Source organism: Bombyx mori, chromosome 15 (assembly GCF_030269925.1).
Source record: "Bombyx mori chromosome 15, ASM3026992v2".
Lineage (NCBI taxonomy): Eukaryota > Metazoa > Arthropoda > Insecta > Lepidoptera > Bombycidae > Bombyx > Bombyx mori.
Genome location: NC_085121.1, coordinates 6692440 through 6713613, shown reverse-complemented (window position 1 = coordinate 6713613; position 21174 = coordinate 6692440). Strand labels below are relative to the sequence as shown.

Below are 21174 nucleotides of genomic sequence, written 5' to 3'. Positions count from 1 at the left end.
TGAACTCTACTCCGGTGGCGGGCGGTGCGATGGTAAAAACGAGATGCTGGTATCATCTCGAACAATTCCTCAGAGCACTCCCCATGGAACATACGGTACAAAATACAGAGGGAACCGAAGTCCCTCCGCAGACCCAGAGGCTCCAAACGATCCGAGAGAATGGGATTATCGACAATCCGAACGGCCCTCCTCTGTATGGAGTCAAATGGAAGAAGCTGGTATTTGGGAGCCCCAGCCCAGAGATGGGAGCAGTACTCCATGCGAGGCCGGACTTGTGCTTTATAAAGCAAAAGTCTTTGTCCAGGCGTGAAGTACCGCTTCGCTCTGTTGAGGACTCCCAGCATTTTGGACGCCAACTTGGCTTTGCCTTCCAAATGACTCCGAAACAGGACATCGCTCGAAATGTCGACCCCAAGTATCCCGATACTCTCGGAAGGTTGCAGGGATACTCCTTGGAATTGCGGCGCCATGACAAAGGGGTCCTTCTTCGCAGTAAACGCGCAAACTTGTGTCTTTATCGGGTTGAATTGAACCAAGTTCAATTCACCCCATTCGGAGACTCGCCCCAGAGAGTTCTCCACTTCAGACACAAGTTTTGATCGTCTCTCTTGCACCGCGCTCCGAGAGAGACTCTGATGGCCGATATATCGCGCATCCCCCGTGCTGTCATCCGCATAGCAATGCATGCCATCAATAGACAGCATGTCATTGATATACAGGATGAAAAGCGTGGGGGAGAGCACCGAACCTTGTGGAACGCCAGCGTTAATGGTCATGGTATCAGAACAGTCACCGTCTACAACGACCGTGATGCTCCGCCCATCCAAAAAGCTAGCGATCCACTTGCAGAGACCCTCGGGGATTCCGTAAGATGGTAACTTCGATAGAAGTGCCCTATGCCAGACCCTGTCGAAGGCCTTCGCGATATCAAGGCTCACAGCAAGAGCCTCGCCCTTGCTCTCCAAGGCTTCAGCCCACCTGTGAGTAAGGTATACAAGAAGATCGCCAGCTGAGCGACCGTGACGGAAACCGTACTGTCGGTCACTGATCAACTGGCGATCCTCCAGATACTTCAGGAGTTGTATATTAATTATTCGCTCCATCACCTTGGAAAGCAAGGAAGTTATCGCGATAGGCCTATAGCTCGATGGGTCCGACCGGTCACCCTTCTTGGGGATAGGGTGGACGTGGGCAGTCTTCCATGAAGACGGAACCCTGTTAGTGCAATAAGAGAGGCGATACAAATGCGTTAGCGCAGGCGTCAGCTCAGGGGCGCACGTTTTCAGAACCACTGCAGGGATGCCGTCTGGCCCGCTCGACTTATGGACGTCCAGGAGTCGGAGTTCCCGCCTGACTGCACACTGTGTAAAGCAGATCTCCGGCAGGGAACTATCACACCGGAGGATGTTCGGTGGTGTGGCACCCCCGTCGTCCACAGTCGAGTTCGAGGCGAAGAGTTTGACCAGAAGGTCAGCCTTCTCTTTCGCACTATGGGCCAGACTGTCATCGGACTTGCGTAGTGGTGGGAGACTAGACCTGCAAAAGTTACCTTCTGCAGCTTTGGCGAGCGACCAAAAAGCACGGCTCCCAGAGGGATGAAGCGGCTGGACCGATTTTAATGAAATTTTCTGTGTACTTTCACGTGGATTCGATTTATAAATCAGCTCAGCAGATGGCGCTGCAGTCCGCATCTAGGTTATTTGTCTTTCCTAGAAATTATTTATATGGCAAAACAACGTTTGCCGGGCCAGCTAGTAATAATATTATTTCATGGATGCGCATAAGTAATTTATTGGTAACAAAAATGAGTTCATTCAGAAAAGAAAACTACTTAAATAAAAATAGAAATTTGTTATAGTTAGCGATTTTATTTCCGTACTTGTGTTTTACAATTATTAATTTATTATTAACATTTTCTTTTTAGTCGACTTCATAGAACGGCGCGATGCTGTGTTTTGACTGTTTGTATTTTATGCGTGCTCTTCGATTTATTTGGTAATTTTGGACAGGGCTTAAAAAGGTTTTTGTCTTATTGTTAACCGACTTCAAAAAAGGGGGAGGTTCTCAACTGTATGTTTTTTTTATGTTTGTCACCTCATAACTTTTGACTGGGTGAATCGATTTTGATGATTCTTTTTTTATTAGAAAGCTGACACTTCCCATGTGCTCTCATTTTCCCCATGTGCACTCAATTTAGTCCAGATCTGATAATGGTATCCATGAGAAAACCATATAAATCTTAAAGCATTAATTATGTGCGCGACAAATAGATGAATAACTCAATATCACGCTAACCGATTTCGATGATTATTGTTTTAGTCTATATTAATTTGTTTTGGAATAACTTTTTTTTTTCTATTTGAAGTCGGTTTTTGTTAAAGCATGTCTATTTACAATTATTACTTTCGAGGTGGTCCCGTCGTGATTCGGTCTGAAGTCGGTTTTCATTTATAATTTATACATTATATTATCACATAACGAACGAACAATTAACAAAAATGAACTATTGTAAAGCGTTAATTATTTTACAACAAATGCACATCCTTACTAAACAATAAGCAATTTTTACTTTACAAATTAACTTATAAATAATTTAAATTAAAAAAAAAACCATTGAGTCGAAAACATTTGCGCAAGACAATTGCGTTGTGAATAATTATTAATTTTTCGTGCGAAAATAAATACAATTATTTTTTAAAACCTGCTGTGAATTTTGCAATTTACATGCTATGACTTCGTCATGATCAGGCTTTGAAAACAGAATCATGTGATACTTGAATTACTTGTGTTTGTTTCAAAACATGTCCTTGAACTGGGAACCGGGCTCTTTGGTCAAGGTGTGCCTCTTTTAATGACTATATATTATGACATTGATAGAACTAAATTTACCAACATGTGTATTCTACATATATATTACAATTCGCATCTTTAATTTATGAGGGCTTATTAATATTCGAATTGCATCTTTACATCTTATTATATTATAAATAACATGATTTATGTAGGCGCGGGTCGATGTGCGTTTGGTATCAAATTATTACATAATCATTATGTACCTAAGTACTTATTTCCAATGTTATAAACTAGTATAGTTATTTCTACGATTGCACTAGTTCTAAATTTATTTAAGTTCGATAACTATTTTTTGTTTACGATGTATGTTTTTATTTTAATGTTTAGGAACTATTGGTAAGTTCCAGCAAATATATTATTTTTACAATATTAGGTACATCTGTTTTCTACATAACTCATACGTTCATGGCCTAGCTGGGGCATAAGGTTCCTTCTACAAAGGCGTTGGGAACGAAAATAATGCCGCCCACCTCTAGACGTGTTCGAAATCTGTGGAGGGTAGAGGTATGGAGCACATTCTCTGTATATGAAAAAACGTCCGTCGAAAAGCGAACTAGGATGGCGCCACTGTCGTAAGTGGTGTAATTTCAAAGTACCGAAAGTATTTCATGTTAATTTTTTTCTTCTCAGCACACTTCACTCTGTTACTAATATCATACGACTTGCCGCGCCATTGCTATTTTAGTGTATTTTTGAGTTATAATTTGCTGCTTATAGCTGTATATTTTTTAATTAGGCTCCCATATTCTCTTACTTCTAACCTCCTTATCGAACTCTTAATTGCATTAGAACATCGGCTATGCTAGACTATTTTTCTATTGTTAAATTCGTTTTGTTGCGCATGCATGTGCTTAATGTTTTACGACTAATTGGCTACACTAGGTTTGCAAAATGAAGGCAGTGCTCTAGAAATAATGGAGATCAATAAATGGACACCCTAAAAAAATTTACGTGCGAGAATTTTTCAAATAGGCTTTATTTACATTTTCAACAATTTTCGTGATGATATAACTAATAGCTTTTATCGCATTACTTTTTCTTACTCGTAAAAGAGAAAACACAAATAATAATAATCGCATTATTCATTTAAAATTTCATTCGACATTGACACAAAATAATAAAACTTATTACCTACTAATTCAAGGATTAATATGCCTTAATAATTTGATTTGTAATCGTAGCTATCACAGAATAGAAGACATTTGTCAAAAATCTGAATAGCGCTACTGATATTTTCACGATAAACTAGCATATATATATATACATACAAGTACCGTACAACAATATTCAGAAAATTTGGTCTACCGAGCAAGAAACTCGTTCAGTGGAAGATCCTTCCTTTGTCATTTACCTACTTACTATATATCGTCTTTTCGCATTAAAACTGTATAATCTCAAAACTTACTAAATTTTACAGGAGAGTGTTTTAAAGGCTTAACACATTATGATATTTTTAATATTAATCATCTTTGCAATATTTATTTTTTAGTTTTTATCAGTTACATTATCTGTCTTTTAAAGTAAGATAAAATTATGTATTAATTTTGTTAATAGTAGTCAAAATATAGGTAAACTAAAAAAAAAACTAAAACTAAACTACGCTCTTTTAACAGCATTTATGAGAAAAATACTGTTGATACCAAATGATTCCGTATATTAACTCAATTTCGAATATTTTTGGAAATTGTACACTTAATGCGAAAAGACGATATATCTGTATCTTTGAAGCCGTAGGGGTTTAAAATCTATTTGAAAACGTAGATCTAAAATTTAGATACCCATTAGCTGGTCGGGGTTAATCGTTTTTACTACTAATTCACAAGCACCTAGACCTAAAACCGTAAGGGGATGTCTAAAAATAATTTCATGCGCTCTCCGATGTCGGTCAGAGTGCGCTCGTCGAGCTGTTAGCTGTCGTCGTCGTTGATAGCATCTTCGTCGTCGTCATCGAGAGGCTGGCTGGTGAGCGCCGCCCAGAGCGGAGACCTGGCGCCCAGCACAGCCGAGCCACGCCGCTAGCTGTCCCGCGTGCACGCCACCGCCGTGCTGGCCGTTCCCACAGCACCGAAGATGATCGCTCCCACTTCACGATCCGGTGTTACCTCGACCTGATTACAATCAAATGTTTTAAAGTGAACCTTTTACCCTCTCAAACTTTTTCGTCTATGTGTTGCATGTCGCGTGACGGCCGGCCGCGGAGTAGGGATAAAGTGAAAGGCGCTCGTCAGAGCAGCCAAGGCCAATATGGCTACGCCTACAGTTCGCAGCAGTGTAGTGTATAGACTATTACTCATTTATGCCAGTGCTCCACTCTATTTTGTTTGTTTTTGTCAGTGTTGTTTGTCAGAGTTAAATGTCTATAATGTGAAAAAAAGTTACACTTTCACCGTGGTTTCATAAAACCACACAATCCTTTTATTTATTGCTTAGATGGGTGGACGAGCTCATGGGCCACCTGGTGTTGAATGCTAAGCGGAGATATCATAAGTCTAAGTTTTATAGTAATGAGTGTCTCAGATGTTTTTCGTTTTTGGATGTTAAATAAATAAGAACACTATTTATTAAAACTCGTTTTATTTATTATTAAATTAAAGAGCAGTTCTTGAAGTTTATTTATGAAAAACAACCGTTTGCAAATGTGCATCATTCACTTGTTCACACTCATTTAACCTGGAGCTAAAATTTTCAATCACTCGCTGAAGCATCGCTCATGGAATAAGAGTTGATTTCTTTCGTGATTTTTTTGTTTCAAAACATTCAGGTTGGGTGGCATGAATTTTACATTTTAATTTTTAGGTAGCCTCATAGGAAAAAATCAGCAGGCGTTAAATCAGGGCTCCTCGGTGGCCAGTTGATGTCTCCTCGGCGACTTATTACTCTTCCACGGAATATATCTTGAAGAGCAGCTAATGAGTCATTTGTAACATGAGATGTGGCTCAATCTTTCTAGAAAAAGATGTCGCAGTTGTAGTTGGTTTTGCATTTCTGTAGCCAAAAAAGTCCGGATAATATGGCAGTATCGAGTAGTCAATTCAAAAACGAAAAACATTCTGAAACACCCTTTACAACGGCTGCTCCACCCTTCAAACCGAATCATATTAGTGCTTCACGGAAAAAATAGGCAGGGTAGTGGTACCTACCCGTGCGGGCTTCCAATGCTATCAGTGATATTAATTTTTGTTTTTAATTAAGACAAGTGCATGGGCAGAGCAACCACAGTCCACGTGTTAAGTGATTATTCGGAAATGTTGCCGATATTAAGGCATACGAACAAAATCTATTGTATTGGAAATTACCGGAAAAGTTTTTTTTAAGTGTTAGTTAAGACATTTTTTATTTTGACAGCTAAACTAATCAGTATGGAAGAAAAATGGCCAACATATACTCGTATAGCCTGGAATATAGGACATTGACTAAACGATAGCAGAAAATTCAAAAGACACACAAATATTGTATTATAAATTCTAAATTGTATAATTTGAGTTTTTCGTAATTGTCATATTTACAACCTCTATATATATTTTCCCATAACTTATGTTATACGCAGAGAGCTTTAAAACTAGTTTAATAATGGATACTAAATTTTAGTTTCATCCGCATGTGTATTATGAAACAACACGTACGCATATCTAAATTACGTAACATTGTATAATTTATATTATGGCCATGTTGTTATTGCTCAATAAAAGGTGTGGTGAGCTGTCACTTTATTAACAATAACTTTTGTATTTTAATTATAATATAAAGTATAGCTCAAGCTATAATTTTATTGCCTTGAGAATTTTTCATGAAGTAATTCAGTCTTCTACTTTTTATTATCGCACCACACGCACCCGAATCGAGTTAATCTCTACTACTTGAAATAGCTGGGTTTATAAATAGTGCGTTTTAAGAATTTTTCATGAAGTAATTCAGTCTTCTACTTTTTATTATCGCACCACACGCACCCGAATCGAGTTAATCTCTACTACTTGAAATAGCTGGGTTTATAAATAGTGCGTTTTAAGAATTTTTCATGAAGTAATTCAGTCTTCTACTTTTTATTATCGCACCACACGCACCCGAATCGAGTTAATCTCTACTACTTGAAATAGCTGGGTTTATAAATAGTGCGTTTTAAGAATTTTTCATGAAGTAATTCAGTCTTCTACTTTTTATTATCGCACCACCCGCACCCGAATCGAAATAATCTCTACTACTTGAAATAGCTGGGTTTATAAATAGTGCGTTTTAAGAATTTTTCATGAAGTAATTCAGTCTTCTACTTTTTATTATCGCACCACACGCACCCGAATCGAGTTAATCTCTACTACTTGAAATAGCTGGGTTTATAAATAGTGCGTTTTAAGAATTTTTCATGAAGTAATTCAGTCTTCTACTTTTTATTATCGCACCACACGCACCCGAATCGAGTTAATCTCTACTACTTGAAATAGCTGGGTTTATAAATAGTGCGTTTTAAGAATTTTTCATGAAGTAATTCAGTCTTCTACTTTTTATTATCGCACCACCCGCACCCGAATCGAAATAATCTCTACTACTTGAAATAGCTGGGTTTATAAATAGTGCGTTTTAAGAATTTTTCATGAAGTAATTCAGTCTTCTACTTTTTATTATCGCACCACACGCACCCGAATCGAGTTAATCTCTACTACTTGAAATAGCTGGGTTTATAAATAGTGCGTTTTAAGAATTTTTCATGAAGTAATTCAGTCTTCTACTTTTTATTATCGCACCACACGCACCCGAATCGAGTTAATCTCTACTACTTGAAATAGCTGGGTTTATAAATAGTGCGTTTTAAGAATTTTTCATGAAGTAATTCAGTCTTCTACTTTTTATTATCGCACCACCCGCACCCGAATCGAGTTAATCTCTACTATTTGAAATAGCTGCGTTTATAAATAGTGCGTTTTAAGAATTTTTCATGAAGTAATTCAGTCTTCTACTTTTTATTATCGCACCACACGCACCCGAATCGAGTTAATCTCTACTACTTGAAATAGCTGGGTTTATAAATAGTGCGTTTTAAGAATTTTTCATGAAGTAATTCAGTCTTCTACTTTTTATTATCGCACCACACGCACCCGAATCGAGTTAATCTCTACTACTTGAAATAGCTGGGTTTATAAATAGTGCGTTTTAAGAATTTTTCATGAAGTAATTCAGTCTTCTACTTTTTATTATCGCACCACCCGCACCCGAATCGAGTTAATCTCTACTATTTGAAATAGCTGCGTTTATAAATAGTGCGTTTTAAGAATTTTTCATGAAGTAATTCAGTCTTCTACTTTTTATTATCGCACCACACGCACCCGAATCGAGTTAATCTCTACTACTTGAAATAGCTGGGTTTATAAATAGTGCGTTTTAAGAATTTTTCATGAAGTAATTCAGTCTTCTACTTTTTATTATCGCACCACACGCACCCGAATCGAGTTAATCTCTACTACTTGAAATAGCTGGGTTTATAAATAGTGCGTTTTAAGAATTTTTCATGAAGTAATTCAGTCTTCTACTTTTTATTATCGCACCACACGCACCCGAATCGAGTTAATCTCTACTACTTGAAATAGCTGGGTTTATAAATAGTGCGTTTTAAGAATTTTTCATGAAGTAATTCAGTCTTCTACTTTTTATTATCGCACCACCCGCACCCGAATCGAAATAATCTCTACTACTTGAAATAGCTGGGTTTATAAATAGGGCGTTCTAAGGCATACTATTTATTACGTACCATTAATTTTTCCAGTTCACGGTGTTTTTCGAACATTATGACACTAAATCCTATATTAAACGAGGCTTGAAATCATCTAGTGAATGTTTGTCTAAGGTTGCAATACATAAAATTTTTAAATAAATAGCTCAGAGGTCCGAAGTGTTTTTTGAAAGTCAGTATAATAAATAGTCAAATAATTAATAAGAATTAGCGACACATTTCGAAGAATTATTCGTATATAGCGGATAGTTAGCGGTAGGCAGCGGCTTGGTTCTGCCCCTGGCATTGCTGAAGTCCATGGGCGACGGTAACCACTCACCATAAGGTGGGCCGTATGCTCGTCTGCCTACAAGGGCAATAAAAAATAATAATAATATCAAAGCAAAATAGCAAAGTATCTAGAGGTAAGCTGCAATAGTTTTCAAGAATTAAAATGGATTTTTCTCCGCTGTTGCGACATTTCCCGATTAAGCGATGAATGTAGAAATTATATAGAATCGAAGCCACTAATAGATTTTATGGAGTCGTGCTTAGAATGTTTTAACACAGGAAGGTATAATTACTTGTACACTTCCAACTAAAACGTGGTTCCGATGCGTGGAGTGAGAAGTTTATAAATAATTTGTATTCACGCTTTAAACGTTCGTGGCTAATGAAAGTTTTGCTTAAGAAGTTCTGTTTTGTGGTGCTATTTGGCATTTATTCAAGCAAGTTAAACTTTCTTCATGAATTTTCATCACGTAATTTGCTCGTGTTAATTGCATTAGGGAAATAGTCTATGTTGAATGATGCCAGCGACGATTCATAGGTCGCTTGAGACAAAAATGATAAAACTTTTATGTTATGTCTTTGTATATTGTTCTTATTATATACCTACTAGCTGTACCCGCCCGCTTTGCTGGGCATTTAAAATCAACATTATTATTTCTCATCCCCACAAAGATTCTCATAATTAACGCACCCGCAACTGGTGTAGGGAGTCCAACACTCACATAAATATTAGCCTATCCATTAAGTACACGTATTTCCTACATGGATTCAAGTCAATCGGATGCATGGTTCAGTAGTTATAACGGAACATCCGTAAAAACGACTGTAGATTTATATATTAGTATAGATAGGATAACTATTTCACTGCTTTTTTAATATTGTGTGCTTCAAAACTTACCTGTGAAAGGGTTGTTTGTTCAGGGTCTGATCGCTCTTCCAGTACTGTGTCGAGTTCTAGGGTAGGTGGCGGTCGCGGCGATCTCACCAAGCTCACCGGCCGAGGCTTTGCTTTCACAGGAGACAGGCGCACCACGGAGAGCTCACCTCTATCCAGCTCGCAGTTACGCCGTCTGGCGCGTTCTCTGTTCATACATGAATTGAAACCATGAATTGAATTTTTGTTTGTCAATTAATTTTTTATTTTTTATGTAGACGTATAGACGTATGGCGCATATACGCGATTAAATGCAGCAGAGATGCGAATGTTGTGATGGATGTGTGGAGTAACGAGAATGGATAGAATACGGAATGAATATGTTAGGGGAAGTCTGAAAGTGGCACCTGTGACAGAGAAGCTGAGAAGTGCACGTTTGGGATGGTATGGACATGTGATGAGACGAAAATGAGGTTGGTAAGAGAGTGTTAACTATGAATGTGGAAGGATATAGAGGAAGATGTGGATCTAAGAAGATATGGATGGATTGCGTGAAAGACGATATGGGTAAGAGATAAGTGAGCGAGGAAATTGTATGTGATAGAAGAGTATCGAAGAAGAAAACATGCTGCGCCGAATCCAGGTGACTGGGAGAAGAGCAGGAGAATGATGATGATGAGACGTATAGACGTATATTTTGTAATACCTCATACGAAGCGCTTACTTGAAGTCACTCCTTGCAGAAGGAGAATAAATAACCTAGCCTATTTTGAGAATTAAGTTTATGTACCAATTACACTGGATTCACGGCTTTTATAATACCTACTGGTGGTAGGACCTCATGTGAGCCCGCGCGGGTGGGTACCACCGCCCTGCTTATTTCTGCCGTGAAGTAGTAATGCCTTTCGGTTTGAAGGGTGGGGCAGCCGATGTAACTATACTTGGGACCTTAGAACTTATATCTCAAGGTGGGTGGCGCATTTGCATCATAAATGTCTATGGGTTTCAGTAAACACTTAACACCAGGTGGGCTGTGAGCTCGTCCATCCATCTAAGCAATAAATAAATAAAAACTTCTCGTTGTTTTCATATCAAGAGATGTGACTATGCCGGTTTTTTCTTCCTTCTTAAGCTATAGCTATTATAGCCTTGAGAGGCTATGTCAGCGTAACCCTAAAGGCTCAAACGAGGAGGTGTTGCTAACATTAGCCCTAGCAAGAGCAGTGCTTCGGGGAATCTACCACCGGATCGGAAACGCGACCCACTGAGAATATCCGGCGAGAAACTCAGTGGGCGATGGCGGTGTTCGAATCCTGAAGGCAAGTATCAATTTAGAAAAAATATTTTCGTTTTGTATTTCGTAAAAAAGTGCGAATGACTTCCAGGACGTAAGAATAATATCGTTTAATAAAAATTTAAAGAGAGATACATACATTGGTGTACTTAATGGTGATAACGTGTATTATTAGCACGAACGAATAAATACTACAAACCTGTTTATTTCTGTCGCTGAGAAGGTACGTTTTCCGGTTTTAAGGGCGAGACTGCCAATATACCACAACATTGAGGCTTCGACGTCATATCTCAAGGACCTCAAAGTCTACGAGGTCCGATTACTACTTATCAATAGGTGGGCATTTGACTCACATAGGTACGCAAAAAAAATTGAGTTGAAATATTCTTTTACAACCTCGTATTCAAAATATTGTGTATTTGTTAACAAAATTATATCTACTATATTTATTGTTATATTTTTTAGAGTAAATATAGTTTACACGTTCCGCGAGACGATTTCTATTTTGTTTTTTTTTTAACTTTAATTAGAACCTTACAAATAAGTCTAAAAGGGTATTGAGAATGGAGCTTTGCTGATAGTTAACAAGTACGAAGAATGATGGTTATCGCAAAATATGATATTTGTATGTAAGTATGATATCGTATGCCCGAAATTCACTCCAAATATCATTCAATTCAATACGTTTCGGCTTTTCGATAAGCAAATTGAAAAGTGCCTCAAAGCGCCTCAGTGTCATATTCGGTTTATGTATTGAGATATCGCGCCGGATTTTATGTAGTGTATACTCCAGTGAGCTGTATTTTGGAAGAGCCACTCGTCGCCCATTGATAGCATCCATACTGACTTTTTCAGCTACACAAAATCTTTATTTATATACTTTGAGATATTGTACGTATAACTTTTGAACAGTATGGAAACGATTTCTGTTAGGTTTTACTACAATAAATAATAGTTTAAAAAAACTAACAAAATACTCTTTTATAGAAAATCCAACTAAAAAATAGAAAATAAATTTTATAATAATAAATTTGAATTAAAAGTAGTGTAAGAAAAAATGATTTTATTTTATTGATTTTATGTTATTTTAGTGTTTTAAAACTATTATTTAATATTTTTATTTTTTAGTTGAATTTTTCAATTTTTCAATTTGTTTTTAAATATTGAATTTTCGTTTGTCCTTAATAAGTATACTAAATTTAGAGTTAATCATGTTCAAAGATTCCGTTTCATACTAACATACATACGTCTGAAGCTAATAAAAGCGTATCAAAAAGTGTACTATGTATTAGCATATTTATCTGTCGATCACTACGATTGATTAGAATATGGCTTCCAAAGAAGCCCATAAGTCATGTTTTATAACGCATTTATTTATTTGTGAATGTAAAAAAGTAATCATAGGATGTCTTAAGGTAACCTAATTTATATTCCAGTTTGTTCTGAGCCGTTTCGCAGAGGAGCGTACGTTTGCAATAATGTTTTATTAAATATTCAGTTTTATGTTTCTTTGCAGCGCAGAATTGCTTTCAGCAATTTGGATACAAAATGAGTGAGTTTTTCTTTCGTTTCATTACTTGAAGAGAGCAAAATTTAATTAAAAAAATATAATGTACATAATTCCAGAAAAAAATAATTAAATAACTAAGATAGTGAAGAATATCAAGCGCTTTAATTAGTGGCTGAGAGTTTCGTTTAAAAAAAAAACTGTAATTTAACAAGAATACTACAAAAAAAGCGTTCTAAAACATAAATGATAGTGACATTGACAAATGGCTGGATTCGCGTCGTCTCCGCATAATGTGACGTTATTATCGGGCTCTCACAAGTAAGTAGGCTTTTGTTTTTACAGAAACCATACACGCGAAATCGATCATTATAGTACGAGATCCGACTGCAGGATTAGTGCGCTCATTGGTTATTTGCTAAAAACCAAATTTTTATGTATATTTATAATTAGAAGAATATATATCTACCAAGTTGCCTATCAAAATTTGGCCGCTAGTATTTTTAATTAAATTATTGTTAATTGCTTTTTGGGAAAAAAAATCGTTCACTTGTTTTTTAAATAAAATATCGTCTACATAAACTCTGTGTTACTTCCCGGTGGTTGAGAACACTAACATTCAACGCAAAACCGTCGCACAGCCGGCAATCGCTATCCTCGTCTGACAAATGATGTTATACGCGTTAACTCTCTTTCACTCTACCTTAAATATTTATCATCTTTAACAGCCAGCAACCCTTATTTGCGGCCAGATTTAATTAGGTAACCATATATGATAATTAATAGAAAAAATTTTGCTTCAATTTGATATATAATTAATAAATATACGTTATGAACGTAAAAAAGTATCGAAATCATACCTGTTTACACCTGGCTGCGAAGTGGTGCGGCCAGGTGCGCAATGGCAACCGTGATTTTTTTAAATCATTATGTAAATTGCCGTGATGTAGACGATATTTTATTTAAAAAACAAGTGAACGAAATTTTTTCCCAAAAAGCAATTAACAATAATTTAATTAAAAATACTAGCGGCCAAATTTTGATAGGCAACTTGGTAGATATATATTCTCCTAATTATAAATAAACATAAAGATTTGGTTTTTAGCAAATAACCGATGAGCGCACTAATCCCGCAGTCGGATCTTAGACTATTACAATCTAACGATACATTCATTATGATTCGGAATAGTAATGCGAGATATCGAAATCATTGTTACGATTCTAGATGTATTTTTTTTCTTACAGAAGATAGTATCGTGTTTATAACGACATCTTTTATAGAAGAAATGTGATGCGATGTGTTACTAATGTTACTTGTCAATGTAACACAATATTGATATCTGGAAAGTATCTGGACATTAAAACAAGAAATCGTAGTAGGATCCCGCTAAATAGTTGTGTTCATAATATTTCTGTCAAAAATTACGACATGAATCATCATTCTCTGTGCACCGTGATTTCAACTTAGTTATCACTATTAAATTATGAGATGAAAAAACTCAAATAATAACCTTGATTCCAAATAAAAATCGACATAAATATTATAAGGATATTTTAATAATTGATTGAATAACTTAACTAGAAAATGTTGCGACAATTTAGAATTTCCATCAACGTCAAAAATTAAATTGGTTCAAAAGAAACGTACAAAGTTATGGTGAAATTAAACACATTCTTCACATTGCGGTGAGCTAACACAGATTTTCTATTTATAAGTAGCTTTACCTAAATAATTATTATTTTTATTCATTTATTAGGTTGTTTGTATATACATTATTTACGAAAATCAATTATTTTACATTAAATTTTAATAAATTGTCAACATCAGAAACTAATTTCACCATAACTTTGTACGTTTCTTTTGAACCAATTGATTGAATTGAATTGAAAATAGAACCAAATGTCACAATTTGTGCGACTATCTAGTGGAATGAATAAGCTGGTAGAACTGAAGAGAACAGAATGAAAACCAATAAGCTGGTAGAACTGAAGAGAGAATCGAAGAATATAATAGAAGAATTTAATTAAATATTAAATTCAATTTTACTGTTAGAGCATGTCAACTGAATACACCTCTGTGATGTATTTGCTTATGTCCACGTGCTGGATTTGCGCCAATTACATATCTAGGCTTTGTTGGTCCGTTCTGAGTTGACAAGGACTATTGATCACCGCCCGTATGTAGATTGTCGAGGTATTGTAAAGGACGTGTAGTTAGTTACCTGGCTAGCTTGGCTCGACGTCGCAGGCAGCAAATAACCGTCAGTGCCAACAGTGGAAATCCAAATATACACGATACTATAGGCACTACGATAGACTCCGGCGTTACTGTGAACAAATAAAATTGTTTTTTTTAACTCTAAATTAAATAAATATATTTTAACAACACCCTTTTTTCGGTGTACCAACCAGCGTAGGTTTTTTTTTTTTGCTTAGATGGATGGACGAGCTCACAGCCCACCTGGTGTTAAGTGGTTACTGGAGCCAATAGACATCTACAACGTAAATGCGCCACCCACCTCGAGATATAAGTTCTAAGGTCTCAGTATAGTTACAACGGCTACCCCACCCTTCGAACCGAAACGCATTACTGCTTCACGGCGGAAATAGGCCGGGTGGTGGTACCTACCCGTGCGGACTCCCAAGAGGTCCTACCACCAGTTAAAAATATTGTCATATTCTTTCTCTGTCACGAAAGGAAAATTTAGTAAGTCGTAGATAGTAATACAACAAGCGTCAAGCGCGTTAATAATCTGTTTTTTGTGAGCTAAAAATAGTTCTTTTAAAGTATTCACTCATTTATATTTGATCTGTCAGATATTATGTAAGTACATACATTAAAATAATATACGAGTACTCTTTTTTTTCCCTACCTAAGCTGATGGTCTAGAGCAGTGATTCTCAACATTTTTTTTGTTGCGGCACATATTTAACGATTTCAAAATTTGGCGGCACACAAAAAAAAAGAAAAATTATTTACTTACTACAACACACTGCATAAATAGTTTATGAAAAAATTTTAATATATGAAATAAACTAAAATATACCCCTTTTTTTTGTGGATTTAAATATATATTCATGTTTAAAATATTTTTCTTTTAAAATGATATAATTTAATAATATTAACATTATTATATATTCGCAAAATTTGGCGGCATACTTTTGAAATTTGGCGGCACACAAAAGTGCCGCGGAACAGTGGTTGAGAATCACTGGTCTAGAGAGACCTTATCAGCGTCACGGGGCTAGTAGGTGAGCTCACGGGCCCAAGCCTCATGTTGCTAACACGAACCCTAGCAAGAGCAATGCTTCGCAGGATCTACCACTGGATCAGAAACGCGACCCACTGAGAAGATCCGGCGAGAAACTCAGTGGGCTGTGTCTGCGGGACGAGTACTCGTATAGTGCTGATTGTAAAGGATTGTAGTTCCAGAAAACGAAGACAGATGGCACTGCTGGTAATACGCGGCAAAATAAAAATGTTTTTTATGTACTGAATAGAAAATTGGAACACAATGAAAATTTAGTGTGATTGTTAGTGTCAACGTTTCAATGATCATTTGGTATTTATTAGTGTAAAACCTGTTGTTCGAGCGGTATGAGAACCCTTTAACATTCAACATTGTTGACGACATCTTCAAATCTGGTGGTGGTAAAATTATTCTATTTTAACACATCAAACAACGAAAATTCACGGTATTAGATTCTCAATGCTATCATAAATATAACAAGTAAATTTGTTTACGATGAAATGTACATACTACGTAAAAATGATTTGTCAATGGTTCATTTTTTTTACATTCAGAGCACATTAATCTCATTCAAAAAACATTAAGCCGCACATGTACTGGTGGTAGGGCCTCTGGTGAGTCCGCACTTGTAGGTACCACCGCCCCGCCTATTTCTGCCCTGAAGCAGTAATGCGTTTCGGTTTGAAGGGTGGGGCAGCCGTTGTGACTATACCGAGACCTTAGAACTATATCTCAAGGTGTGTGGCGCATTTACGTTGTAGATGTCTATGGGCTCCTGTAACCACTTAACACCAGGTGGGCTGTAAGCTCGACCACACATTTAAGCAATAACAAAAAAAACCGTAAAAATGATTTGTCAATGGTTCATTTTTTTACATTCAGAGCACATTAATCTCATTCACAAAACATTAAACCGCACATGTAGTTCCGTTTAATGGAAATTAATGGACAGATTACATATTAAATGAAATGTTCCAAAATGTATTTCAATTGTAGCGTTAGCAATGTAGTCAGTATATCAGAATTTAACGAAAATATATGTGGATATTTATTTGTTCGAAACCAGCCACCTATTTAATAAAACAATAAATTCGTTTTGGTGATCATTTTCATTTTCGTTGATAAACAATATGTTTCGCAATAACAGGCAAATTGTTTACGATCCCATTGTCTTGTATGTACTTTAATGTACTTTAATATACTTTATGTACGTTGTAGATGTGTACGGGCTCCGGTAACCACTTAGCATCAGCTGCGCCGTGAGCTCGTCCACCTATAAAAAAAGTTGTTTCTAGTTTTATTTTCAACGTAGTCACTTATTTGTAGTATGGCAGTAGGTTTTTATTTAAAACTAGCGACCCGCCCTCGCTTCGCTTCGGAAACATTAAAACACACATGAAACCAAAAAAATAAAATAAAATAAAAATTAAAAAAAGTAGCCTATGTTCATCAGGGACAATGTCGGCTTCTAATGGAAAAAGAATTTTTCAAATCGGTCCAGTAGTTTCACAAATCACAACAAACAAATCTTTCCTCTTAATAATATTAGTATAGATATAGATAATAAGCAGCATTTATATATAAAAACAAAGTATTCAAGGATAAATATCGCATTAAAGTTTGTTAAGAAAATAAATGAACCAATTAAATACTGTAAATAGGTATGTTAGTCTTTCTCAAAGACGTTCTGGTAAGACTTACAAAATGAATTGAGACAAACTCGTGTCTCAATTAATAATAATGCCTTCACAAATTAGTTGATACACGTTCGATTCACGTTTACTATCTAAGTACTGTCCTAGTTTCAAAATACTTTTGTTTGTCGTTAGCTCGGGCCTGAGTAGGTCAGACCGTACAATGTCCAACGGAAGAATGAACTTGCTCTAAGCCTTTTCATACTGGAACTGCATTGTGCATCAAATAACTATACACATTAATTAATCTTAACTTTACCGCCAGAGACTAACAAATAATATTTTTGACTGTGAAATGAAAAGAAAGAGGAGGATTTCGTTTCGGCAAGTATGTTTTTTGTGCGTGTTTACATAAATGTCGTATGTTTTTATGATGTGAAATAGATAGAAGCCTCACGTAAAACTGATTGCTAGTGTAGCGATGCTATGTTAATTGATAGTATATATACATATATATCAGTAGGGTATACAGTGTCGCAAGCGGCCCTGCGATTCTCTTCTCACTAGTTCGGCGTAGGAATTTAATTTATTATATTATATATTAGATAATAATTTAATATATTACAAACAGTTTCATTTTGCCACATCGTAAACTATTGTTTTGTGCATCTAAACCTGTACAAAATAATATCAATGTTTCATATCTGCCAACCTTCCAGCGATGGTTCACAATTGTTTTTTTTTTTTCCGGCTCTACACTCGCGGCGCGAACGGCCGCGAAAGCCCGCGACAACTGCGAATCACGAGTGTAGATGTTGTTCACGCGTTCTCGTTCGCGCTTCGCACCGTTTCCCAATCAGTGTCGGTTTTTGGGCCCGCGACAAGGGTTTGCGGTATGCGAAAGTGAACCCATCCACATTAGGGATGGTTTGTAACAGGTGAAATTAGAGACCTGTTCCACCTGTTCCTGTTCCAGTGAAAGAACAGTTCCAGTAGCCTGTTCCAAAATAACAGCCTGTTCCAATATAACAGCCTGTTGTGTTGCAACAGGTTTAATAATGTTATACGTAGAATATGTTCCACATAAAGGAACAATCATACTTAAAAATGGTTTAAGTACATTTTTTTAAATTAAAACAATCCTGCATGCTCCTTGTCAGGCTTAGTACTGACAACACGATTTATTAATATTAATGATATGTAAAACTAGTTTTGCCAAAATGTTATTACTGTACGTGAAAAGGGAAAAGAGCTTGTTCCAAACTGTTTCGTTTCTGGCTGTTTGCTGTGGAACGGAACGACACAACATATGGAATATTATGGAACAGTTGGAACAGTTGTTTCGGTCTATAGACAACAGTTCCAAGTTTTTTCATAGACGAACCTGTTCCGTTTGACTGTTCCGATAAATACGCCTCCTTCCTGGCCCCTGATCCACACTCGCAGTTTTCCGTAGTAGCGTACAAGACATCGTAGGGAGTGGTTATGCGTGCGTAGGTGATTGACCTAAATATGAATACTACGTGGTATAATTCGTCTCATCCACCAACGTCTTCTTCTCGATCTGTTTTTTGTGTGCTTCTTAACTTTAACACAAAGGTAATTAATACGCAATGGCATGCAGAGACACAGCAGCAGAAATCACGTCATCGTATATCATAGTCGTGAACAAAACTGGGAAGCTTGGCGAGTGTCGAGGGGATTTCGCCCAAGCCCTGGCCCTCTAAGTGTTTCGGGTCTCTCTCACATGTCGGCCTGGTGACCGGCGAAAGGGACCTAAGAAGACGACGTGCAAGCTGCTCTGCACGCGTTTTATGCAAGAGCGTCCGGGTGATGGAAAGCCGGCTATCCTCAACCCACGCTGGTTCTGACCCAGCCGGGTATTCCGAGGGTAGACCATTCTAACCGGCGCCATCTAGGCGGGCTTCGGATAGCCTGCCGACCGAGAGGACTGGTGGTCGTGGCGCCGACGACGTCCCGAGGGGGAGGGTGATGGGAGAGATGTGCTCCGCACTAAACGCTTCACTTTCCCCCCTTTGCCTTTTCATGAGTTCTGTCTCATGCGAGGTTTGGATGCTGGTTGTTGAGCGACAGGAGGTTTTAGTCGGTTCAACTCCGACATGCCCCGCCCTCCATCCCCAGTGGAGGGCGGAAGTCCGGTGATTTCCTCCTGACAAAAAAAAAAAAGGGATGGTTTGTAACAGGTGAAATTAGAGACCTGTTCCACCTGTTCCTGTTCCAGTGAAAGAACAGTTCTAGTAGCCTGTTCCAAAATAACGGCCTGTTCCAATATAACAGCCTGTTGTGTTGCAACAGGTTTAATAATGTTTTACGTAGAATATGTTCCACATAAAGGAACAATCATACTTAAAAATGGTTTTAGTACATTTTTTTAAATTAAAACAATCCTGCATGCTCCTTCTCAGGCTTAGTACTGACAACACGATTTATTAATATTAATGATATGTAAAACTAGTTTTGCCAAAATTTGCATGCATGTTAATTTTATTGCTATCTTTTTCTATTACTGTACGTGAAAAGGGAAAAGAGCTTGTTCCAAACTGTTTCGTTTCTGGCTGTTTGCTGTGGAACGGAACGACACAACATATGGAATATTATGGAACAGTTGGAACAGTTGTTTCGGTCTATAGACAACAGTTCCAAGTTTTTTCATAGACGAACCTGTTCCGTTTGACTGTTCCGATAAATACGCCTCCTTCCTGGCCCCTGATCCACACTCGCAGTTTTCCGTAGTAGCGTACAAGACATCGTAGGGAGTGGTTATGCGTGCGTAGGTGATTGACCTAAATATGAATACTACGTGGTATAATTCGTCTCATCCACCAACGTCTTCTTCTCGATCTGTTTTTTGTGTGCTTCTTAACTTTAACACAAAGGTAATTAATACGCAATGGCATGCAGAGACACAGCAGCAGAAATCACGTCATCGTATATCATAGTCGTGAACAAAACTGGGAAGCTTGGCGAGTGTCGAGGGACACAGCTCTCACGCGGATCATGGCGTTTATGCACGGCGTGAATTCACGCAAAAAAAAAAACACACGCGAGTGTTTTTATTTTACTACCTAAGCTGATAGCCTTGCGAGGCTATATCAGCGTCGCCTTAACTAGTAGGTGAGCTTACGGGGCTCAAACCTGATAACGTTGCTAAAACGAACCCTAGCAAGAGCCGTGCTTCGCAGAGTCAACCACCGGATCGGAAACGCGACCCACTGAGAAAATCCGGCGAGAAACTCAGTGGGCTGTGTCTGAGGGTTAACGCGAGTGTAGAGCCGGAGTTATATTTATTAATTGCAGACTGGTTGCGTAGCGGGTTTCGTTGCAACTTTTTAAAGTATTTTTTGTTGCGTTCAATGACCCGCTCATATCATGTGGGGGCAATGGTGTAAACTGTTAACCAACTTGAGACAGAGGTCAAAGTTTCAATTGTCTCATATGACGACCTACTCTTGAAACTGGAACGCATGACTGCTTCGAGGTTGAAATAGATAGGACGGTGATATCTACTCGTGGGAGTTTACAATACGCCGTACCACCAGAAAAGAGTTGTTAATGAAACCTTAAATATAAATTTTGACCAAGCGTTAAAGTTAAATTTCTATTTAAGTATGTTATTTTTGTGAAAATATCAATTCCTAGAAACGTACATAAGTTTCTCTTTCATGATAATGCTTATATCGGAAATGAAGAACGCCTTCAGTGACCAGACAATCTATTTTTTTCCTGTACTTCATTTTGAACTTAGTGTTTT

The 21174-nt window shown here is 37.2% G+C and overlaps 1 protein-coding gene across 1 annotated transcript in view; it reads right to left on the bottom strand.

The window, feature by feature from the left end:
* Window positions 1–1848: 1848 nt before the first annotated feature.
* LOC101742741 (uncharacterized) overlaps window positions 1849–21174 on the bottom strand; it is a 31603-nt gene continuing 12277 nt past the window's right edge. Inside the window, exons 3-5 of the mRNA XM_004928500.5 lie at window positions 14740–14845; window positions 9741–9924; window positions 1849–4961 (exon numbers count right to left, since the gene is read on the bottom strand). Coding sequence (XP_004928557.1) covers window positions 4869–4961; window positions 9741–9924; window positions 14740–14845 — 383 coding nt within the window. The 3' untranslated portion in view covers window positions 1849–4868. The remainder of the gene's footprint in view (window positions 4962–9740; window positions 9925–14739; window positions 14846–21174) is intronic.